The sequence below is a fragment of the Mobula birostris genome, chromosome 14 (assembly GCF_030028105.1).
Source record: "Mobula birostris isolate sMobBir1 chromosome 14, sMobBir1.hap1, whole genome shotgun sequence".
NCBI lineage: Eukaryota > Metazoa > Chordata > Chondrichthyes > Myliobatiformes > Myliobatidae > Mobula > Mobula birostris.
Window position 1 is genome coordinate 63,309,580 of NC_092383.1, and position 25,134 is coordinate 63,334,713.

Consider the following 25,134-nt stretch of genomic DNA (forward strand, 5'->3'; position numbering starts at 1 on the left):
ACAAAAATAGGAAACTAAGGAAATGGAATTGGTTCCCAGGGATACAGTGTACATTGTTGTGCAAATCTGGTCTTTACTGAATGTAAGAATGTATAAATGTAATTCCAAACATATACCTTGCGTAAAGTCATACGTTTTTAAACATGGATGCAGTTTTCACTGAAATTGAGTTAGACAATCACATATTCTGAGAACTTTCAAGGCAATGAGGTTTTACAAAATAACCAGCATAAGGATAGATATGCCTTGCCCAATGAAGCTATACTTAACAGGTAACAGATGTCAAGTCATATTTGTGTTAACCCCTAAAGCTTCGATCAAGTTGTTTGAATAAATGTTAACAGTAATTAATTAAAGTGAGTAATAGCGCTCAGATGTTGAGGAGATTCAAACCAAGATCGTTCTTAATCACCACATTAATCAAATATAGTGGAGTAAGTTTCCCATGCCAATTTGAGATGAAAAGCTTTACTCCAGCCAACAACCCTCATTAGGAATTCCTCATACTCTACACCTCATTTTCTGACAATCTGAATTGAAACTATCATCTCTGTTACAATTTTGTAGTGAAAGTTGTGACTACAGTCAAAATATAAATCAGGAAAATTACTTCCAATGCCTTGTTTTTACATCTTGTTCTTAGAAAGGGCAGGACTGAGTTTGCTGGATAATGTTGGTATGATTTTGACTGGCTCTTCCATTAAAATCAAACTGAATTGATCTTCATTCAGCTAAACTTTAAAATCACAGCTGCCTAGAAATTCACTTTAGTTAAATACTAGTGAATATGTATGCAGCAATGCTTCTAAAATAAAATTGCATTCAAATCTGGAGTACCAAACCACCCTCTACTGTACTGGCTGATAGAGAAATCTTTCTGACCTCTTATAATTGGACAACACTTTCTAGAAAGCTAGAAGATGAGATTCTATTATTATACTGAACACTTGTTAGCTTTTGCCAATCTTATTTGCAATGATGAACCCTTTTGATTTCAGTAAGTCCAGAAAGGAATTAAACAAATGAACATGCAGTGCAAATAGTAAAACAGTTACTTTTTGTCTTCTCATGAATACAAGGTCTACCTATGGATAATGAGAAGAGGAAAACAGACTAATAAATTGAGAAAGATTTATCAATGAATCATCATGTCCTTAGCATAGTGACTTACGAACATCATTTTAAAAAAAACTGTTGTGGTTGAAAACCAATGGAAGAAGAAAACGGGGCATTTGCCATTGTTGATTTTCAACAACAAAAATCTTTTACGTAACGAAGCAAAATTGGAAGCAATCACAATGAATTTAGCTAAATGTTTTGACATTTCGTTAAATTGGATGGTGGTTTGGTTTTGCCATGGAATTTTGAAGTACATGGAGTTTAATTAGCTCTCCACACAGGGGCTAAACTGGCTTCAAATGCTGCTGTAATCACATACCAATGTAAGCAGGACATAAGGCCTAGCTGGAAATGTGTTTCTACTTGTGTGTCACACTGTATGGCATGCAAAGGTGGAGCAACTTGAAGTCTCCATTTTGGGAAGCATCTATTGCTAGAGTACTTTGCATTACACTGCCATTCCCCTCCGATTTGGTGATAGAGGCAGGCTACATTATTGCTGGTGTGTAGTTTCCAAAACGGAAATATCTCAGTGCTCACAATCACGCAGGTTATACAACACTACTAAACAGGATGTGATGGAGCAGAACTTTTATCTTGTTGTAAGTGTATAAAGACAACAAGTGAGATGGTTCTTGGTCTGGAAACAACTTAAATTCTCTGGGTACAGTGCAAATCTGAGAAATCTGACTCCCAATCTTTTCATTATCACTAAACCCATGAAAGGCTCAACTAGCCTATCTGTTGCCTCCCATTCTTTCAGAATCATAACATCACCATTAATTTAAACAATGTCACCTTTCACTAATCGCAAAGTGTATTTTTCAGACACAGTGTAATTTTGGGATAAATGTCGGTACTTACCTTTTCTGCAGACTGAGCAGTCCCAAAAAATATTGGAATGAAGGCTAACCAGACAATGCAGGTGGTGTACATGGTAAATCCGATAGGTTTGGCCTCATTGAAGGTCTCTGGAACCCCTCTGGTTTTGATGGCATACACGGTGCATGTGACCATGAGGAGCATGCTATATCCAAGTAAACAGATGAGAGACAGATCAGAAATATCACATTTGAGAATTCCACGAGCAAACTGGGGATTGGCAGTCTTTTGGTCGTCGTAGTCGATGTAGGAGTGGGGAGGGTCAGCAATAAACCAGATACAGACTCCCAACAGTTGCACTGAGATAAAACTGAAAGTGATCATAAGTTGTGAGGCTGGACTAATAAACCTGGGAGCAGTGACTGATTTCTTGCCTTGCTCGAATATCCGATATATCCTGTTGGTCTTCGTGAGCAGAGCTGCGTAGCTAATACTCATTCCTAACCCAAGGAAGATGCGTCGCAAGGAACAGACGGTTACATCCGGCTCTGCTATCATTAGGAAGGTAATGGCGTAACAGAGGAAAATTCCTGTGAGGAGCACATAACTTAATTCTCGACCAGATGCCTTCACTATCGGTGTGTCGTTATAACGTATGAAGGTAATGACAACAAACAATGTAGCAATGATTCCAATAATAGCAAAAAATACAGGCGCAATTGCCCAAGGGGAATACCATTCCAGTTTAACTATGGGAATTGCGCGACATCCTGTGTGGTTCTCATTGGGTCGCATGTCAAAGTGGCAGACCTTGCAGTTGTACTTATCCACCTGGTATTGGTACCCATCGCACAGTTCACAGTGCCAACAGCAGGGAATACCCTTAACAATTTTCTTTCTCTCGCCTGGTTTGCACGGAAGGCTACAAATGGATGCTGGGATTTGTCGGGATCCCGACGGCCATTTCATTGTACGAATCTGAAAGAAAAAAATAAAGTTAACTCTGGTGGGAAACTATTTAAAGAAGTAATAATCTTAAAATATGTTTAACATCATTAATTTAATAGACAATGAGTGTGAACAGTTGATAAAAATTAGAAACTGGAATTATCCCCCCTCTGGATTTCTAATATCAGTTATCTTGTTATGAAAATACAATGGCTCCTATGCTATCTTCACTAAGTTCTAACTTGTAGTTCTTGAAGGTGCAGAGGAAGCCAATGCCAGCATACTATTCTGATAATTTATGTTACCTAGTGTGGTGAACATAATTCGAGAAAAAAGGAGCAAATATTTATTTGTTCTTTTTGTCTTGTGTCCAACCTGAATCAATGTCATCTGAACGTTATGTTCAACATTGTAACACATGCTAAGCTGTTTCAATAGTTAATTTTAGGAGAATGGGTTGAACGAGCTAAGACGTTAGAGTGAAGGAGGATGACAGGTGACTTGACAGAGAATTATAAACGATAAGAGGCATAGATCAAGTGGATTGCTGGAACTGGGAAATACAAGGGGAAATCATTTTAACGTGAGTGGAGGAAAGTGTAGGTGAGGATGTTAGAGCTCAGTATTTTTACTCAGAGTGGTGAGTGTGTGGAATACAGAGCCAGGAGTGATGGTAGAGACAAATAGACTTGGGACATTTAAAGAAATCTTAGATAGGCACATGGATGATAGAAAAATAGAAGGGAAGGGAAGAAGGGAATGTAGAAGGGAAGGACTAGATTAGTCGCAGAGTAGATTAAAGGGTCAGAGTAACATCCTGGGCAGAAGGGTGTGAACTGTTCTGTAATCTCCTATGTTCTAAAAGCAGAAATACCAGTTTTTAATATAGTATGTGACCATGACAATTATTTAAAGTGCTACAATTAGCTGGCATTATCTAATAGTGTCACAATGGGGTGTTGGGAATGGACCCAAATGCAAGACACAGACACTGAAGTACAAGAACTTGACTAGAGTAGGGACGTGACAGGATACAGACAAGGAGCAGGGACAAGAACGCAGACTAGGGCTTGGACCCCGAGCCAGAGACTGGACAAGGATTCAGGCGAGGTATCCAGGCAGAGAGTCAGGCGAAGGGGGAAAAGACAGGGAGGGGAACAGGACAGTCCAGCAGGGAATCCCTGGTTTGCAGAGGTATTTATGTCTCAGCTCCAAAACGAGAAACATGTGCCCACAACAGAAACTGGGGAAAACCAGAAACCCCAGAACAAGGAATCATGGACTGCACCATGAACCGGAACACAGACTTCACAGACCAGAATATGACAAATAGAATATGGAAAAACTGTGTACATAGTGATTTTTGGTAAATTACATCATTGCCCTCCACCCCTAAGACTTTATGCATATAGACTGAGCATGCTGCAGTAACATCAGACTTTAAACATAGGGCCGATCTTTATTGGAGGGAGAAGGGCTGCTCCATCATTAGTTAAAAGATTCAACAGCACCGGAGCCACCTAACATCAGTAATGGAACCTTTATAATGTTCCTGATGATTTCCATCTTACAGTTAAGTCATTCTTCTTGCTCTTCAGTGTTGTGGGGGTGGGGGGAGGTGGAGAGAGAATGAAGGGCACCTGATTGCAATACTTCCCACTTTGCACATGTCCTTTCTCTGAGAGACCATTTTCATTGGCAGCCAGAGATGAGTGGTGTCTACACCAATCACCCATTCTGTATATCTGGAAAATATATTCCCGAATGATAGTCGTGCTTTAACCACTGATTTAAGCTCTTGTCATGGTGAGAGATTATGTTGTAAAATTTTTGATTCTTGCATGACCTGGCAGTTAACATGCCTTTGCAGTCCAAAGATTAACATAAACTGCATGTTGTGCAGAAATGGTTTCTTGTATCCTCACACAAGATTGATCAGCCTAGCACACACAGCTTTTAATACCTAGATGATTTAAACAATGCCCTTTCAAGTAAAATTTCTGCTCAGGAAATAACTACTTGTTATAATACCAAAGGGTTGCTTTTTGAGAAAAAGCAACTTAAAGTAAGCATTTAAAAAAAAGTGTGATGCTGAAGTGGTTTTACTTCCAAATTCAAACTTAACACTGTTTGGAATTAAATACTTTGAATTTACACAAATGCCGCTGTTAGTTTTCAGTCCTTGTTAAGGATGTATAGTTGCCAAGGAAAGGAAAATGATAAGTAACAGTGGGAGAAAAATCGAAAGAGAGGCACAAATCCAGAACTGCAGGAAAGAGGCATGCAGTTTGATGGCAGTGAACACCATTTCATAAGGTAAAGGCAAGGTGTTTGAAAATCAAGAGATTCTTTCCTTGGAGGGAAACAGTGGAGATTGCCTGGCATGAGACGCAAATAAGTTTGTCACAGCTCGTTGCACATGCAGGGCTTGGAAACAGGAGAAGAGAGATGAAATTACTGACGATGTGCCTGTCACTTGCTTAATAAGTGTGTATAGGCAACATGTTACACTGAAATAAGCTACAGATATAGCAATACAAAAACCGGGGGAAATCTGACTGGCTAAGAACAGCACTGTCCTTATGCTGCAAGCTTTACTGCCAGTGACACAACTCTGCCTTACTGACTCACAGCGAACGGAGTTGCTTGTATGTAGTAGGCAGCAGAGTAATATGTCAATGTCTGTGGTCGAGAACTACTGTCATGCTGTCTCTCATCATGTAATACTTGAACCATAAAACATTGTATTCCAGGGGTTAGAAAATAAAAATGCCATTGCTATTACTGAAACAAACTTTTCCTGGAAAATATATTTTAATCTAACATTCCAGCAAGTCGATAAACATTGCAGTAAATGCATTAAAAGGGACTATGAAACAATAAAGGCAAAATAAACTCTTTCCCAGGCACAGTCTATTTCAGATTAACATATGCACAGAAATAAAGAAAAATCCAGATGAGGTTATCAATAAACTGAATGTGCTGGATGTTGATTTAGATTTAAGCTATCTGTAAGGCTCAAGCATAAGGCTTTCAACTGGCTAATTATTTGGAAACACTGAATGCCAGCCCAGAGGGAGTTTTATGCAGCACCTGCTCTCATAATTCCTCTTTGCCTTTGAACTTAATGGACATCTGCCCTCCTGGCACTGCAGTACTGCAGACTTGGATTGATATCCTTACATTTCCATGGGCAGTATCCTTATCTCCTGCCAGAACCCCAACACAGGATCAGTGAAATCCCTGAAGAAATGCCTTAAATAACATTTTCTAATTTAAAAAATGCAAACAACTCCTGAAATATTTTAATAAATTCGGATACAGAAGAGGACAGTATAGTGATCTTTTCTGTTGAGTTCTGATTGTATTGCTCCTGGCTTTGGCAGCAGATGAGGTCCTTATTGTAATTAATTGGGAGCTGGAATCAGGAATGTTAATCAATGCTCCTCAGAGTCAATTGGACCGTAATGACATTTTCTGCCAGTTTTAAACTTGGTCACAATGAAGCCCCTTCAAATAGGGATAAAATATTCTTTTAACAATATTTGATGTGGTAAGACTGCAACCATAGTTGTCTCGTTACATTTTGGTTTCTGTTATTCATTATAAATAAGAAAAATGAATCAATTGATTCGTCGGAAAATTTACAAATCACTTAATAAAATTAGAAACACAGTTTATCAGGGTAGTGATGATTCTTAAAAGAATGATTCATCTCTGCCAAGATAGAATAGGAAAAAAAAAGAAAACCTTAAAGAATGAGCATGTATCTGAACACCACAGGCAAGTGATAGCCTTCTGGGCAACACATTGTGAGTTTTGCAATATTAGATCTGTGGCAGGCAGAAGTTAACACTGATACTGCTCAGCTCATAGCCTCTGAGTTCAGATAAAAGGTTATTTTCAATGGACATTCAACTAGTGGTTCATTTCATAGTATATACCACAATTGTTGACACAATGAACAACCTAATATGACTTTAAAGTACAGGTTTTGCTGTTTATTAAATGAGTTTATTAATGAAAATGCATTTTGTCCTTCAGGAATACATTCAAACTATGAAGATGGATTATCTATGAATAATTTTTGTGGTAAATAAATGATAGATAAAAGAACAGTTTTAAAGAAATAGCTACATTGAATTACTTCATCATATTTTTTATAAAATATAATTTTCTGAAAATTCACAACCAAAGAAAAATGTAGGTAATCAAAGACTGTGATATTGTTCACAGTTCAGAAATTTAGATTAGATTATGAGGACACTCAGTCCTCGTTTATTATCATTTAGAAATGCATGCATTAAAAAAATGATACAATGTTCCTTCAGAATGATAGCACAAGAAACCCAGGACAAACCAAGACTAAAACTGACAAAACCACATAATTATAACATATAGTTACAACAGTGCAAAGCAATATTGTAATTTGATAAAGAGCAGACCATGGGCATGGTAAAAAAAAGACTCAAAGTCCCGATAGCCCCAACATCTCGCGCAGACGGCAGAAGGGAGAAACTGTCCCTGCCATAAACCTCCAAGTGCCGCAAACTTGCCGATGCAGCAGCATTGGAAGCACCTGACCGCAGTGGACTCTGAGTCCATCCGAAAACTTTGAGCCGCTGACCAGCCTCTCCGACACCAAGCACCGAGCACCATCCTCTGCCAAGCGCTTCGACTCCGCCCCGGCCACCGAGCAACAAGCAAAGCCAAGGACTCGAGGCCTTCCCCTCCAGAGATTCTGGATCACATAGTAGCAGCGTCAGCGAAGCAGGCATTTCAGAAGTTTCACCAGATGTTCCTCCGTGCTCTCATGTCTGTCTCCATCAAATCAGGATTGTGCATGGCAGATAACAGACATCACCACCTGAGTGGCCGCTGCGAGCTGCATCGCGTCGCCATTTTCTCCTCCCGCCAATTTCTTGCTAACTTTATGATATCTGCAGTTTGTTAATCAAACCTTTGTGTTCGTACTAAAAGATAAATTCTTAGATGCAATCTAAAGTAAGCAAACTAATATATAACAGAAAACTTTTCATCTGGGTTCTTTGATATGATTGATGCTGCAAGCTTCCTTTGGTATTACATAGAGTCCATATATAAGGTTTTGTTACATGAATCTGACCACTCAGAAATTTTAATCTACACAGAGGCCACTGGTATCAGCAAAATGTTTGAGCAATATCGTCAGGGTGCATGGACCATGACTATCCAACCTTCTGGACCCCAAAAATGTCAAGCACCATGGAAAGCATCCTAGAATATGGGGAACATGTACTTCTCATTCTGATTTCAATTTCGGCTCCGTGCATGTTGTGGTCGGGCGCGCCTACCTTATCTGAAAATTCTTGAATTAATAGTACACCACCAAATATGTACCGTCACATTCTTAGCATCACCCCAAAGGCATTGCTGTTTTTTGTCTTCCTCATCTGGTGCCAAAGAGTGGCAATTACTGCTGCTACTGGTGACCCTGTGATCTCTACCTCAGAGACTGATGTTAGGCTGTCTTTCAGGAGGGTGAACCCTGGCAAAGAGGCAGGCCCCGATGGAGTACCTGGTACAGCTCTGAAAATTTGAGCCAGTCAACTAGTGGGAGTATTTAAGGACATTTTCAACCTCTCACTGCTGCAGTGGAAGATCCCACCTGCTCTAAAAAGGCAACAATTACACTTGTGTCTCAGAAGAGTAGTGTGAGTGCCTTGATGTCTATCACCCAATTGCACTCACATCGATGGTGATGAAATGCTTTGAGAACCTGGACCCACTGCAATTTGCCTATCACCACAAGAAGTCTACAGCAGATGCAATCTCAATGGCTCTTCACGTGACCTTAGATCGCCTGGACAATACAAACACCTATGTCAGGATGCTGTTCGTTGACTATGGCTCAGCATTGAACACCATCATTCCTACAGTCCTGATTGATAAGCTACAGAACCTGGGCCTCTGAACCTTCCTCCGCAATTGGATCCTCGACTTCCTAACTGGAAGACCGCAATCTATGCAGCTTGGGGATAATATCTCTTCCTCGCTGATGATCAACACTGGTGCACCTCAGGGGTGTGTGCTTAGCCCACTGCTCTACTCCCTCTATGCATATGACTGTGTGGCTAGATACAGCTCAACTACCATGTATAAATTCAGAATATCAGATGAAGATGAGAGGACATACAGGAGTGAGGTATACCAGCTAGGTGAGTGGTGTTGTAGCAATAACCTTGCACTCCATGTCAGTAAGAAGAAAGAGCTGATTGTGGACTTCTGGAGGAGTAAAACAAGGAAACACAAACCAATCCTTATATAGGTATCAGAAGTGGAGAGAGTGAGCAGTTTCAAATTCCTGGGTGTCAAGATCTCCGAGGACCTAACCTGGTCCCAACATATCAATGCAGCAATAACAAAGGCAAGAAAGCGGCCATATTTCATTAGGAGTTTGAAGAAATTTGGTTTGCCACCTAAAACACTCAAAAACTTCTATGGATGTACCATGGAGAGCATTCTGAGAGGCTGCATCACTGTCTGGTATGGGGGTAGCGGGTCTACTACACAAGGTCAAAAGAAGCTACAGAAAGTTGTAAAATTAGTCAGCTCCATCTTGGTTATTGACCTCCATTGTATGCAAGTCAACTTCAAGGAATGCAGCCTCAGAAAGGTGGTGTCCATTATTAAGGACTGCATTCACCCAGGGGTGCCCTATTCTCATTGTTACCATCCGGAAAGAAAGAAGTTCAGAAGCCTGAAGACACACACTCAGTGGTTTAGGAACAGCTCCTTCCCCTCTTCTATATGATTCCTAAATGGACATTGAACCAATGAATACTACCTCACTTTTTAAAAAATATATACTGCTTCTGTTTTTGCGCGATTTTTAATCTATTTAATATACACATATATTCCTACTGTTTACTTATTTAGTTTTTTCTCTTTCTATATTATCATGTATTGCATTGCATTGTTGCTGCTAAGTTAACAAATTTCATGACACATGCTGGTGATAATTATTGTAATAAATCTGATTCTGATTCTGATTAAATCATTGCTACTGGGATGGTAAAACACGGGAAATTTGTCTATTCTTGAAGAGCTGTAAAAAAAGCATTTTACTTGTGCCTTGCTCGCTGAATGTTTTACATGAAAATATTTTATCATAGTGCTTTATAAGGTCACTTGTCTTCAGTCACTGGATGTGGATTTCACTGGTAAATCTCATATTGGGCTCATTACCAGCAACAATTAGATGGCGTACAGAGAAGAGGTAGAAGAGCTCGAGGCCAGGTGCCAGGCAAATAGCATCTTCCACAATGTTAAACAAGACAAAGGAGAACTCACACCCTCACACCCCTTGTTACATCAGAAGCATAGCAGTGGATACTGTGAGCACATTCAAACTCTTGGGAGCGCACAGCTTGCCCAGCCTCATATGGTCTCAAAAAGCATTATACACGCAATCAGGAAAGCTCATCAATACCTCTACTTTCTGAGAAGGCTAAAGGGAGCTGGACTAAGCACATCCATACTCATATTATCCTATAGATGCACCAGTAGAGAGCATCTTAACAAGCTGCATCACAGCATGGTATAGAAACTGCACTGTGGCAGAGAGGAAGGCTCTACAACGAGTAGTCAAAATTGTCCAATGCATCACTGGCACTAGTCTACCCACCATCAAGGAGATATGTAAGTGTAGAAAGGTGCTAGAAAAGGGCTGGTATCATGATGAAGAATCCCACCCACCCTGCTCATGAACTGTTAGTGCCACATCCATCAGTGAGGAGGCCACATAGCATCCATGCCAGGACCAAGAGAGTTTAAAAAAAAAGTTTGCCAAGCTGTAAGGTTGATCAACACCTTCACCTTCCAACCCACACCTTTACACCCTCAACCACCACAAATTTATTATTTCCTGTCAGTGACCTCGTGTCACTTTATGGACATACTGTCAATCTATATATACAAGTTATCTTACATATTTTTATTTATTGTTTTTTTATTATTATTGCATTCTTTGTCTTCTTGAATTTCTATTTGTGCTGCATTTTGTACTGGAAATGAAATTAAACAAACTTGAATCTTGAATAAGCTTGATTTTATAGTCCACTCCTAATTACACCTTGATGGGTCCTAGGTCCCATGACAGAGGAAAGTGGCATCATAGGTAGATAGGGTTGTGAAGAAGGGCATTCAGTACAGAAATTGGGATGTTATATTGTAAATGCTAGCAAGGTCACATTTGGAATATTGTGTTCAGATTTGTTCACACACTTTGAGGAAAGATGTCATTTAGCTGCAAAGAATGCAGAGGAGATATATGAGAAGGTTTCCTAGAATCAAGAGATGGAGTTAAGGAGAGAGGTTTAAAGCACTGGGTGGTTTTCACTGGAGTGCTGGAGAACGCAGAGTGATTTTATAGAAAAGTGTAAACTCATGAGGAAATGTGTGTAGTCTGTTCTCCAGAGTCACGGAATCAAGGACGAGAGGGCATAGGTTTCAGGTAAGAGGTAAGAAGTGTCAGGTAAGAGGTAAGAAGTGTATCAGGAACCTGAGGGGGAAACATTTTCTCCTAGGGATTGGTCAGTATATGGAATGGGCTGCCAGAGGAAGTGGTTGAGACAGGTATATTAACATTTAATATTTGGACAGGCACATAGATAGGAAAGGCTTTGAGGACATGGGCCAAACCCGGGATTGATTTATACGGCAGGTTTGGCCAAAGGACTTATTTTCACGCTCTTTGTGTCTGTGACACTATGACTCTATGAACTGAGAGTCTTGCTAGAATGTATCTGTTAAGAATCAATTGTATTAATGGTCTGGAGTCAAAAAGATTGTCAGAAAAAGGAAGGATAGTGCATTTTCTTTGCTGAGCAACATTGGTCAAACAGTTTTTTTACAACCCTGCTGCAGTTTCCTGGTCACCATTACTGATAACAGGTTTTTAATTCCAGACTTAATTAAGTAATGAAGTCTAAATTCTCAAGATTCTAAGCTAGAATTCAAGGACCAATCAGTTGACAGTCTTAAGTGGCAGATCTCTGTTAAACAACATGAACACAGTATAAATGTTGTTCCTCCTGCTCTATAATCAGTCACTGAGCAGGCTCTAAACATTGTAGGAAACCTTTCTTTCTGAAACAAAACCCTACCTTAGCTTTACATAGCAATACATTCTTTGCCTCAACCAACTATCATGATCTTCTCACTCAGCAGATATAGATCAGATTAATGGTCTCTATAATCTAGTTCATAGCACAGTTATTTTGACTATAAAAATTAACTAAATTATCTGCTATTAAGAAAATTACATTATATTTCATGTATACAATGTTGATTTGGCTGCATGCAGCTTGTCAACAGTGCAGAGGAAAATGGTTTTAGAATATACTGTAAAATCAAGTAAGAACATTATCAGGATTTAGATGCAGTGTTAAAAGTTCTTCTACAAATACATTGCTAAACTCCAGACTTCACTCTCTAAACACCTTCATCACACTAATCTCAAGGCAAGCATCATACTTGGATTTAAAGACTAAAATTGTACACACAGTCTAAATTAGGCCTCAGCTAAGCATTGCAAAACCTTAGCAGTACCTCATTATTTTTATACCCTAAGCACCTTATAACAGATCGCTTCTAACTGCAGTACTTGCAACTTTGCTTGATCCAATGTCCCAACATACCATGGTAACTCTGCACATAATGGAAAGTAGTGGTCTTTATTGACCATTAAGAAAATAGTGGGACAAACCTTCACTGCCCTATGGCTTGGCTGGCAGAATGGGGCAGCTGGTAGAGCTGCTGCCTCATAGCTTCAGTGTCCAAAGTTCGATACTGATCTTTTATCTTTTGTCCTGTCTCTGTGGAGTTTTCCTGCTCTCTCTGTGACCATGTGGGTTCATCTGAATGTGTTGGTTCCCCCCCCCCCCCGCCAACATCCCAAAAACATGCAGTTTGGTAGGTTAAATAACTACTGTAAATTCCTCCCAGAGTGTAGATGTAGGGTAGAATCTGTGTGAAGTTTAGATTATTAGATTAGATTAGATTATGAGGACACTCAGTCCTCATTTATTGTCATTTAGAAATGCATGTATTAAGAAATGATACAATGTTCCTCCAGAGTGATATCACAAAAAAAAAACAGGACAAACCAAAGACTAACACTGACAAGACCACATAATTATAACATATAGTTACAGCAGTGCAAAGCAATACCATAATTTGATAAAGAGCAGACCACGGGCACGGTAAAAAAAAGTCTCAAAGTTCCGATCGACTCCTGATAGCCCCCAATAGCAGGCGGCAAAAGGGAGAAACTCTCCCTGCCATAAATCCCCAGGCACCGACAACTGCTGATGCAGCACCCTGGAAGCATCCGACCACAGCCGACTCTGAGTCTGTCCGAAAACATCGAGCCTCCGACACAGAGCACCGAGCACCATCTCTGCCGAGTGCCTCAACCCTGCCCCGGCAGCCGAGCAACAAGCAAAGCCGAGTTGATGCAAACGTAGGAAGAGTGAAACGGGATTTGTGCAAAATGGCCACTTGATGGAATGGAGGGCCTGTTTCTATGATGTGCTCAATGACCATCTTCTCCTGGGCCATATTGTCTCTTCCAGTGTAGGCCTAAATGCATTCTTTTGCTGTGAACCTGGCTCTCTGCATGCAATATCTATGTATTAATGTGTGAAATCAGAGCTTTCTCAGCACAGGCAAGCTGCTGTACTACAAACCGGCTTTGACAGTTGGTGAGGTCCCTTGTTCAGAGTCATTAAATGCAATGGCTATTACTATTATTCAATGCTTGTGAAAATCTTTGATATGCCTAAACTTTTAAAATTCAAGACATCAAAAATTCTGTTCTTTACTAGCATTTGAGTCCATATTAAAATATTACTTCAATCTTGAGAACTCTATCTAATGTAACAGCCTTTTCTGTGATACCTTAACAAATATTTTTGATAAATACAGACATCCTGCATCCACTACCCTGTCCTTATCCTCCCTGCTAGTAACTACGTCCCTCAAAATATCTCCATTTGAAATGTCAAATACAAATTTTCTTTCATAAATCAATCCAGATTCTGCTTAATCATGTTATGATTTTTAAGCAGCCTGATTAGATCTCTTAAATGATGGATTCCAAAATTTTAATGACAGCAGATGTGGCATTAGTTGGCTCATAGTCTTTTCTTTTACCCTGCTTTCTGACTAAACCATGATATATTTTTACCTTCTCACTCAGACTGGATAGGTTCCAAATTCTAGAAAATATTGTCGCATCTCTTACTTTTTACATCTAATTTACTCCTATAATCCACCTCTATTCCCTTTATTTTTTTTTGGTCATTTGTTGCTGATCCGCAAATTTTTCCCATTCCTTAGGTTTATTACTTTTGGATCCATGATAAGCTTCTTCTTTTAATCTAATACTTGCTTTAATCTCCTTAGTTAACCGTGGCTTGCTTTTCTCCTGTGTATCTATATCTGAATGGAATTTGCAATTACTGAACATTTTAAAACATTACCGGTCGCTCATTAACTAGCAAATCTTTTAATCTATGTTTGATGAAAGATCAATACACCTCTAATGCTATTATTGACTTTTCTAAAGTTCAAGGTTCTAGCTAACAACAAACCTACATCTCTAAAACAACATATAAAATTCTATCATTTGGATTCAGCATTCTCCCGAGGACCCCTTATTTTCAGTTCACTAATTAACTGTGCCTCTTTATACAAAATAAGGTCAAAGTAAGCTGGTTTCCTATTTGCTTGAATGACGTTTAATTTCAAAAATCCATGTTGAATGTAATCTATAAACATTTCATCCAAACTACTTTTGCGTATTTAATTCTCCCAGTCTATTTGTAGATGTAAGTGCAGCATGATTATTGCATTATCTTTCCTCAAATATTCCTTATTTCTTGATTAATTCCCTTTCCAAATGTGGATCTGTAGTAATTTACTCCAACATGTATTTGTTTATCTTGCTCCCATAATAATCTGAAATGCAGGTTATCTGAGTCAAGATTTTTTCTGAAGACTATTCTGAGCTGATCTTTTCTTACCAGAGCCCTCCTTTTATAATTGCCTGTCCTTTCTGACCGTCAATATTTAATTTTCAATCCATATACTATCTCTATGCAACTATTAGAGATAAAGGTGGGAAGATGTGCCTGGAGGCTGTGGAAGTGAGCAAGGTCCTCAATGAATACTTCTCTTCGATATTCGCCAATGAGAGGGAACTTGATGATTGTGAGGACAATATGAGTGAGGCTGACGTTCTGGAGCATGTTGATATTAAGGAAGAGGAGGTGTTGGAGTTGTTAAAATACATTAGGACGGATAAGTCCCCGGGGCCTGACGGAATATTCCCCAGGCTGCTGCACGTGGCGAGGGAAGAGATTGCTGAGCCTCTGGCTAGGATCTTTATGTCTTCGTTGTCAACGGGAATGATACCGGAGGATTGGAGGGAGGCGAATGTTGTCCCCTTGTTCAAAAAAGGTAGTAGGGATAGTCCGGGTAATTATAGACCAGTGAGCCTTACGTCTGTGGTGGGCAAGCTGTTGGAAAAGATTCTTAGAGATAGGATCTATGGGCATTTAGGGAATCGTGGTCTGATCAGGGACAGTTAGCATGGCTTTGTGAAGGGCAGATCGTGTCTAACAAGCCTGATAGAGTTCTTTGAGGAGGTGACCAGGCATATAGATGAGGTAATGCAGTGGATGTGATCTATAAAGGCATTTGACAAGGTTCCACACAGTAGGCTTATTCAGAAAGCCAGAAGGCATGGGATCCAGGGAAGTTTGGCCAGGTGGATTCAGAATTGGCTTGCCTGCAGAAGGCAGAGGGTGGTGGTGGAGGGAGTACATTCAGATTGGAGGATTGTGACCAGTGGTGTCCCATGAGGATCTGTTCTGGGACCTCTACTTTTCGTGATTTTTATTAACGACCTGGATGTGGGGGTAGAGGGGTGGGTTGGCAAGTTTGCAGACGACACAAAGTTTGGTGGTGTTGTAGATAGTGTAGAGGATTACTATTCTATGTTCTATGTTTTATATATCACTGTAACAGATTTGCCACTATTTGTGCCTTCAGTTCATCTATTCAGTTTTAATTAATTTTTACAATCATATGCAGAATCTTTAATATTTTTCTTAGCAATTTTAATTTGTTTGTTTAACTGATGCACTATTAATAGTAAATTATCTGTGCTTTCCAGTTTCCTTCTGCTTCTCATTACCCAAGTCATTACTGTGCTCAAATGGCCTTATCATCCCTCTTCAATTGTAAAACTTTTCCTTTACCTTAATCCCATACCGTTAATACTAGTGGCAATGTAAAGCCTTGTTTAAAGTTGGAGCACACTTTTTGTCAACCCAATTCACTCTCAGCAAAATAGCTCTGCCTTTCCCAATGCTAACGACGGTGTTCCATGAGTCAAAATTCCTTCCAACCCCAACATCTTTAGACTATGCATTAAATTCTGATCTCTTGTATAGAATTGCTTATGATTCATGCAACCCAAAGATTATTACTCCTGGTAAGCTACATTTCAAGTTGGTTCCTATCATCCAAAGTTTCTCATCATACCCCCTTCTTGAAACTTCCTATATTGCAGTTGGACCATGATAAGTGGATCTTCCCCTTCTATTCCATGTTCTTATGCAGCCCAAGAAGGGCAGGCAATGCAAATCTTGGAGCATCCCATTAGGCAGATGGTATTATTCTGCCAATTATATTCTCCCCCACCAATGATTGGCGTATATTAGCATGTATGATGTGCAGGCATCACTGAATCACGGCTGAAAGATTATAGCTGGGAGCATGACATACAAGGATGCACATTGTATTGAAGGAACAGGCAGGTATGTAAAGGGGGTGGCATGGCTCTGTTGGTAAAAAATGAAATCAAATCATGAGAAAGAGATGGCATAGGATCGGAAGGTGTTGAATCATTTTAGGTCGAATTATGGAACTGCAAGTGTAAAAAAGACCCTGATGGAGATATATACATTATCAAGGATGCATCTCACCCTAACCATGGACTTTTTACTCTCCTCCCATCTGGTAGGTGCTACAGGAGCCTCCACTCCTGCACCAGCAGGCACAGGAAGAGCTTCTTCCCTGAGGCTGTGACCCTGCTGAACCTCACATCACAGTGCTAAGCAGTATTGCACCCATATTGTACTGTCTCAGTACTTTTATATTTGTATGCTGTAGCACTTACTTTTTATTCTCCGTTATTTTGTAAATAACACTATTCTTTGCTTTTCTGGTTAGATGCTAACTGCATTTCATTGGCTTTGTATCTGTACTTGGCACAATGACAATAAAGTTGAATCTAATCTAATATACAGACCCTCGAAAAGTGGAAAAGATATAGTCTACAAATTACAATGGGAGATACAAAATGTATGCCAAATAGGCACTGTTACAATTATCATGGGGGATTTTAATATACAGGTAGATTGGAAAAGTTAGGTTGATGCTAGACTCCATGAGGGGGAATTTCTGGAATGCCTATGGGATGGATTTTTAGAGTTTTGAGCCCATTAGGAGATCAGCTATTCTGGATTGAGTGTTGTGAAATTAACTGGAATTGAGTGGAGAGCTTAAGGTAAATGAACCCTTTGGGGAAATGATCATAACATGATAGAATACACCCTGCAACTTGAGAAGGAGAAGTTAAAGTCAGATGTATCAGTATTACAGTGGAGTAAAGGAAATTACAGAGGCATGAGAGAGGAGTTGGCCAAAATTAATTAGAAAAGAACACTGGCAGGGATGGTAGCAGAGCAGCAATAGCTGGAACTTCTGGGAGCAATTTGGAGGGCACAGGATATATGCATCCCAAAGAGGAAGTATTCTAAAGCCAGTATGACTCAATCATGGTTGACAAGATAAGTCAAAGCCAACAAAAAATCCAAAGAGAAGGCAGATAATGGAGGAAAAATTAGTGGAAGTTAAAGAATTGGGAAGCTTTTAAACAACAGAAGGAAACTAAAAGAATCTTAAAGAAAAAAAGGTGGAAGTGTAAAAGTGTAAAAGATAGGCAAGAGTAGATATTGAACCTGTCATGGTCCGGTCCGTAAAGTCCGCATTCCGCTTCATGGTCCGGTCCATAGTTCCTTATTCCATGTTTTCCAGTTTTCCCTTGTCCCATTGTGTGCCTTAATTGAGGCACATGATTCCCATTTTGGGCTGGCTACATAAACAGCTCCTGGGTTCAGCTTCAGTGGCTGGACTGTTCCCTCCCCTTCCTTCTGAAGCTTCGCCTGCTACCTTCGCCTGTAACGCCATCAGGGCAAGATCAGGGCCTTGCTGTGTCTAGATAAGGAACTGTCTTTCATTGTTTGGAACTGTCTCTTTGTGTGCTCACCTTCGCTAGGTAGGTCCGGCTGTTTGCCGCTACCTTGAGTTCGGAACTGTCTCTGTGTCCACACCTCCGCTGGGTAGGTCTAGCTGTTTGCCACTACCTTGAGTGGAGATCTGTTTCTCAGTGTTCTGTGTATGAGTCCTGGCCCTATGTCCTGCTCCCTAGGAGGGGTCCTGACTCTTTGTAGAGCCATAGCCCCAAGTCTGTTCCCAAGGAGGAGTCCTGGCTCTGTGTTCCATGTTCCTGTTCTCCCTCAACCAAGGCTCTGCGTTCCTGTTCTCCCTCGACCAAGGCTCTGTGTTCCTGTTCTCCCTCGACCAAGGCTCAGCGTTCCTGTTCTCCCTCGACCAAGTCAAGGCTTCGTGTTCCCGTCCTGTCCATGTGCCTCGCCTGGTTCAGGAGTACCTCACCCAGTCTGGTGCAGGGGTTTCCTCGTCCTGTGCTGGGGTTTCCTCATTCTGTCCAGGAGTCTCACGTTCAGTCCTGTTGCCACTCCTCGTCCTGTAGCTACGTCTTGTCCTTGCCTAGATCCGGGGTCTGAGCCCGAGTCAAGACCCAGGTTCCGGGTCTCTGTCCAGTATCTGGCTCGGAGTCCTCGTCCAGGTTCCAAGTTCCTAGTTCCTTGTCCAGGTCCTGCTTTCCTAGTCTAGTCCTAGCCCAGGCCCTGTATCCTAGCCTCGTCCAGGGTCTGTGTCAATGTCCAGTGTCCTTTCTTCCCCACTTCCCTTGCTTGCTTGACACACCTAGTCCTGTTCCTAGTACTTCAGTGTCTGGGTCTTGCATTTGGGTCCGCTTCCAGTGCGCCCCTCCCCTTATGACAGAACCATTGGAAAATGATGCTGGAGAGTTAGTAATGGGGGACAAGGAAATGGTAAATGAACTGAATAAGTCTTTTGCATCAGTCTTCATGGTGGAAGACACTAGCAGTTTGCTAGAAATTTGAGAATATCAGTGGGCAGAAGTGTGTGAAGTTGCCATTTTGAGAATGAAATGTCTGAAGGTAGATAAGTCACCTGGATCAGATGGTGTACACCCCAGGACTCTGCAAGAGATGGGTGAAGAGATTGTGGAGGCATTAGTAATGATATTTCAAGAATCTATTGATTTTGGCATGGTTCTGGAGGAATGGAAAATTGCAAATTTCACTCCATTGTTGAAAAATGGGAGAACACAGAAAAAAAGGGAAATGATAGGCTAGTTAGTCTGACATCAGTGTTTGGGAAAATATTGGAATTGATTGTTAAGGATATGGTTTTTGGGGTACTTAGAGGCACATTGATAAAATAGGCCATAGTTTCCTCAAGGGAAAATCTTGCTTGACAAATCTGCCGGAACTCTTTGAAGAAATAACAGGCAGGATAAACGATGGAGAATTTGTTGGTGTTCAATCATAAACAAGAGAAAATATGCAGATGCTAGAAATCCAAGCCACACACACACAAAATACTGGAGAAACTCAGCAGGCCAGGCAGCATCCAGAGAAAAGAGTAAACAGTTAATGTATCGAGCTGATACCCTTCATCAGGTCACTTTTCAGTTTCCCCTAAACCTTCACTCTAGCAATGGCAACTTCACACCAGACCTGATGTGTCTCGGCTGGAAATGTTAACTGTTCACTGTTTTCCATAGATGCTGCATGGCCTGCTGAGTTCCTCCAGCATTTTGTGTGTGTTAATTGGTTGATGTTGTGTACTTGGATTTTCAGAAGGACTTTGACAAGGTGCCACACATGAGGCTGCTTATCAAGTAAAGAGCCCATAGTATTACAGGAAAAATACTAGCATAGATAAAAAAGTTAGCTTATTGGCAGGAGGCAAAGAGTGGGAAAAAAGAAAGCCTTTTCTGGTTGGTGGCTGGTGAGTAATGGTGTTCCAGAGGGTTCTGTTTTGGGGCCACTTCTTTTTACATCATATGCCAACTTGGATGACTGTGTTGATGGCTTTGTGGCAAAGTTTGTAGACAATACAAAGATAGATGGAAGGGCAAGTAATTTTGAGGAAGTAGAGAGGCTACGGAAGGACTTAGAGGGATTAGGAAAATGGGCGATGAAGGGCAGATGGACTACAGTGCTGGGAAGTATATGGTCACGCACTTTGGTAGAAGATATGAAAGAGTAGGCTACTTTCTAAATGTAGAGAAAATTAAAAAATCTGAAGTGCAAAGGGACTTCGGAGTCATTGTACACGATTCCCTAAAGGTTAATTAGCAGGCTGTTTCTGACGTGAGGAAGGCAAATGTGGTATTAGCATTTCTTTCAGGGACTAGAATATAAGACCAACAATGTATTGTTGAAGTTTTACGTAGCACTGGTGAGGCCTCACTGGGAGTATTGCAAGCAGTTTTCTAAGAAAGTATATTCTGACATTGGAGAGGGTTCAAAAGAGGCTTATGAAAAAGATTCTAGGATTGAACGGCTTGTCACATGAGGATTGTTTGATAGTTTTGGGCCTCTACTCACTGAAACTCAGAAGAATGAGGGGTGACCTCCTCTCGAAACCTAACAAATGTCGAAAGGCCTTGATTGAGTGGATATGGAGACGGTGTTTCCTGTGGTGGTAGAGTCCAGGACCAGAGGACACAGCCTCAGAACAGAGGGGTGTCCTTTTAGAACTGAGAAGAGGAAAACAATTTTTAGCCAGAGTGTGGTGAATCTGTGGAATTCATTGCCGCAGGTAGCTATGGAGGCCACGTCATTTAAAGCAGAGGTTGACGGATTCTTGACTAGTCAGGGCATTAAGGGGCATGTGAAGAAGGCATAAGAATCTGGATGAGAAGGATAATGGTTCAGCCATGATGAAGTGGCGGAGCTGGTGGGTCAAATGACCTAATTCTACTCCTATATCTAATGGACTTACGGTGGATTCCTCCTCACTCCTGTACCACCATATACCATGACCAGATTGACTGTCCTTTCTTGTTTTTCTTTATATCCATACAAAGTAAATACTTCAAAACTAATGGACAGCTGAAGGCTAAGACTGCAGCATCACCACATGCTGGATTCTCATGCTCTGATGACTTTAGTCATGAGGAGCATCAAATACCGGCTTCAACCTAAACCAAATGACTTTGCTGCTTCTGGGACTAAACTATCCATGAAATTTCATCTTTCACTGTTGCATTGCAATGTCTACAATTCAGCCAAGTTTAAGTTCCTTAAGATGCTGACACTCACAAGCACAATGTGAGGAACTCATGTTCCTTGTCTGGGAACACTCCGGTAAAGTATGTTAGGACATATTTTGTGTCTAATGGAATGGGCTGCCAGCAATGGTGGTGGAGGTGGATACAATAGGGTCTTTTAAGAGTCTTCTGGACAGGTATATGGAGCTCAGAAAAATAGAGGGCTATGGTAACCCTAGGTAATTTCTCCGGTAAGGACATGTTTGGCACAGCTTTGTGGGCCGAAGGGCCTGTATTGTGCTGTAGGTTTTCTGTGTTTCTCTAATACATTATATAAACATGCTAATGATTTTGTGAAAGCTAGCTCAAGCCCTCCATGGAACACTTACTTACCTCAAAGGAGAGCACATCATCATGCCCCAACCAAATATGCCAGGAATAATTCACCTCTGGAACAGATTGTTTCACATTAAACACCCACTCAAGTATGTAGACTTGTGGCACAAATATCTTTAAAAAATACTGCAGTCTGTGACAGCAAAACTTCTGACCAGAGACCGTTGATCTGAAGCTTTATTTAACCATAGGTGCTGCTTCAACTGCTGAGTATATAGAAAATTGTCTGCTCATCTTTCAATAGACAATAGACAATAAACAATAGGTGCAGGAGTAGGCCATTCAGCCCTTCAAGTTAGCACCACCATTCACTGTGATCATGGCTGCTCATCCACAATCAGTACCCTTTCCCTGCCTTCTCCCCATATCCCTTCACTCTACTATCTTTAAGAGCTCTATCTAACTCTTTTTTGAAAGAATCCAGAGAATTGGCCTCCACTGCCTTCTGAGGCAGAACATTCCACAGAACCACAACCTTCTGTGTGAAAAAGTTTTTCCTCAACTCAGTTCTAAATTGTCTACCCCTTATTCTTAAAGATTAACAGTATCTATAACTCCAACATGTTGGTTCATGGTCTACTCTTGTGCCAAGATAAGGCCACCCTCAGGGTGGAGGAGAAATACCTTATATTCCATCTGGGTAACCTCTAATTTGATGGCATGAATATTAATTTTCCTGCCGGTAATTTTTTTCTCTCCCCTTGCCCCTTCTTCTATTCCCCTCTCTGGCCTTTTACCTCTTCTCACTTGCTTATTACTTCTCCCTGGGTTCCCTCCTTCTTCCCTTTCTCCCATGGTCCACTCTCCTATCCTATCAGATTCCTTCCTCTCCAGCCCTTTACCTTTCCCACCCACTTAGCTTCACTTATCACCTTCTAGATAATATCCTTCCCCTCCCCCCACCTTTTTACTCTGGAATTTTCCCCCTTCCACTCCTGTCCCAAAGCAGTGTCTCGCCCCGAAACTTTGACTGTTTATTCATTTCCATAGATGCCACCTGAACCACTGAGTTCCTCCAGTATTTTGCATGTGTTGCACTGGATGTCCAGCATCTGAAGACCTTTTCATGATCTACAGTTTTTTTTTGATTTACCAAAGCCGATTGTTGAAATAGGGTCAAACTGAAATTGCTTTCATTATGCATTTAGTTCTTCCATTACTTTGAATTTCCAAGAGTGACTTTGATATTTATATCTGTTAATTAACTCCTTGGGATTGTTCAATTCCTATCTTGTGTGTTTTGTTATAGACCCTAGGGTGACATAATTTTAACCAGCTTGCTATGGTCCTAATTTACTTTTATCTTCTAACAATTTTTTTAATGACCATTTATAATTTGCTTTGCTGAATCTATTTGATGTGAGTCATTATCAAAGTAGTAGATCTTTCAAGTAAAAAAAGTGGCAATACACATTTTGTTTTAAAGTTGGAATATGTTCTAATTTGCATCATTCCCATTTTGTTAAACGTTTCTTCTTTTTAAGTGAATTTATAATCTCTGCTCCTTTTGACGTTGTTTTTTAAAAAATAATTAAAATAGGAAAACTCAGAAGCATATGAACATGTAAAGTATGTTAAGATTATTTTGGATTTCCCCCTCCCCCTCCCACTTTCAAATCTCTTACTAACTTTTCCTTCAGTTAGTCCTGACGAAGGGTCTCGGCCTGAAACGTCAACTGTTCCTCTTCCTAGAGATGCTGCCTGGCCTGCTGCGTTCACCAGCAACTTTGATTTGTGTTGCTTGAATTTCCAGCATCTGCAGAATTCCTGTTATTAACTTGAGTATAATAACTTTCTTGTTTGTTAAAGATCTGAAAATTTTTCAAGCTTTTTGTCAATTTGTTTGTTATTATACACAAGTTACTTGAGTATAATAACTGAAAAAAAGTTTTTAAAAAGCTTGCTAAGAGAATTTCAGATCTTATAGCCAAGATGGCTAAAGCAACAGCTGTCAATGATGGAACATTTATATTTAGATGTAGCACCAGGTTTTAATTATATAATGCATTTAATGTCATAAGATGCCCCCTGAAACTTCACAGAAACATTATCAAACCAAATTTGATCAAATACATATTGGAGATTATAGTACAGAAAAGTGCTTGAGAGAAAGAGGAAGGTGTTCAGGGAAGTCTATAAAGTGAGAGGCAGGTATAGATGAACAGATGTTTAGAGGATGGGTTCTACAGCTTGGGGATTTTGTAGCTGATGGCATTGTAGCTAATCAATCTGAAACAGAATAAAGATCAGGAGAGGTGATGGTGAGTTATAGCTGAGTCATTATCTAATGTACTCTAGAATGAAATGTTCTGTTTTTGACAAACGTTACTGATTGCAGCTTGTGGGCAAGGAATAAGTGGCAGCGCAGCATCATTGTGGTTAGTGTAATGCTCTACAGTACCGGTGACTGGGATTCAATTCCTTACAGATAGCGGCGGGAGTTTGTATAGTCTCCCTTTGACCACGTGGGTTTCCTCTGGGTGCTCCAGTTTCCACCCACATTCCAAAGACATTTGGGCTAGTAAGTTTTGGGCCTGCTAGATGTGCGCGGGAAGCATGCCAACACCAATAGGCTGCCCCCAGCACATCTTTGGATTATGTTGGCTATTGACACAAATGACACATTCCACTCTATGTTTTGATAAACATGTCTCAAATGAAGATAATCTTAACCCCCAAGGACTGTCCAAGATTAACTACAGATAAAGAAACAATCACCTGAAGTTATATTAAAATCAGAGTTGTGGATCTGTGGGCTTTTAAATGCAAGAATTATAATGTGACGCGTGGGAGGGAGGGAGCTTGGGGGGCACTTTGGAGTTCTTACATTTAACTGCCATTCATTCTTTGGGGCACTTTTCTGGTTTTGTGGATGTTTGCAAAGAAAAAGCATTTCAGGATGTATATTGTATACATTTCTCTGACATTAAATTGGACCTTTGAATTTAACCTTCAAAATTTGACAATGATCATCCACAGTATACTTCTCTTATAAATGGCTGACACATTGGAATGATTCCTTGTAACCTGGTTAACCTACCCTTCTTTGAATGTTAGGATATAATCTCAAATGGCTTTTATCTGTGTGATATCAGGGTAGAAAATGCCACATATCCTCAACAGGTAATCACTCAAGTGGTTAGATATTCGAGTCGATGGAAGGCAGAGCCACCCTGGTTCGAAGGCACAAGCTGATGAGCATTACAAGTTACAATTGTGATGATAGAGTAGATTCCAAAGTAAAATGTCATGATGTGTGTGATCACAGTAGTTTTCATCTCTTCGCTCGAAGCACAGTGACATGTAGCAGTACTGGGAAAGGCATACCTGCAGATTAGTCAAGTCTG

The 25,134-nt window shown here is 40.4% G+C and overlaps 1 protein-coding gene across 1 annotated transcript in view; it reads right to left on the bottom strand.

Moving 5' to 3' along the window:
• LOC140209933 (metabotropic glutamate receptor 4-like) overlaps nucleotides 1-25,134 on the bottom strand; it is a 1,199,825-nt gene that overhangs the window by 305,862 nt on the left and 868,829 nt on the right. Inside the window, exon 8 of the mRNA XM_072278608.1 lies at nucleotides 1,984-2,919. Within this exon, the coding sequence (XP_072134709.1) occupies nucleotides 1,984-2,919 (936 nt within the window). The remainder of the gene's footprint in view (nucleotides 1-1,983; nucleotides 2,920-25,134) is intronic.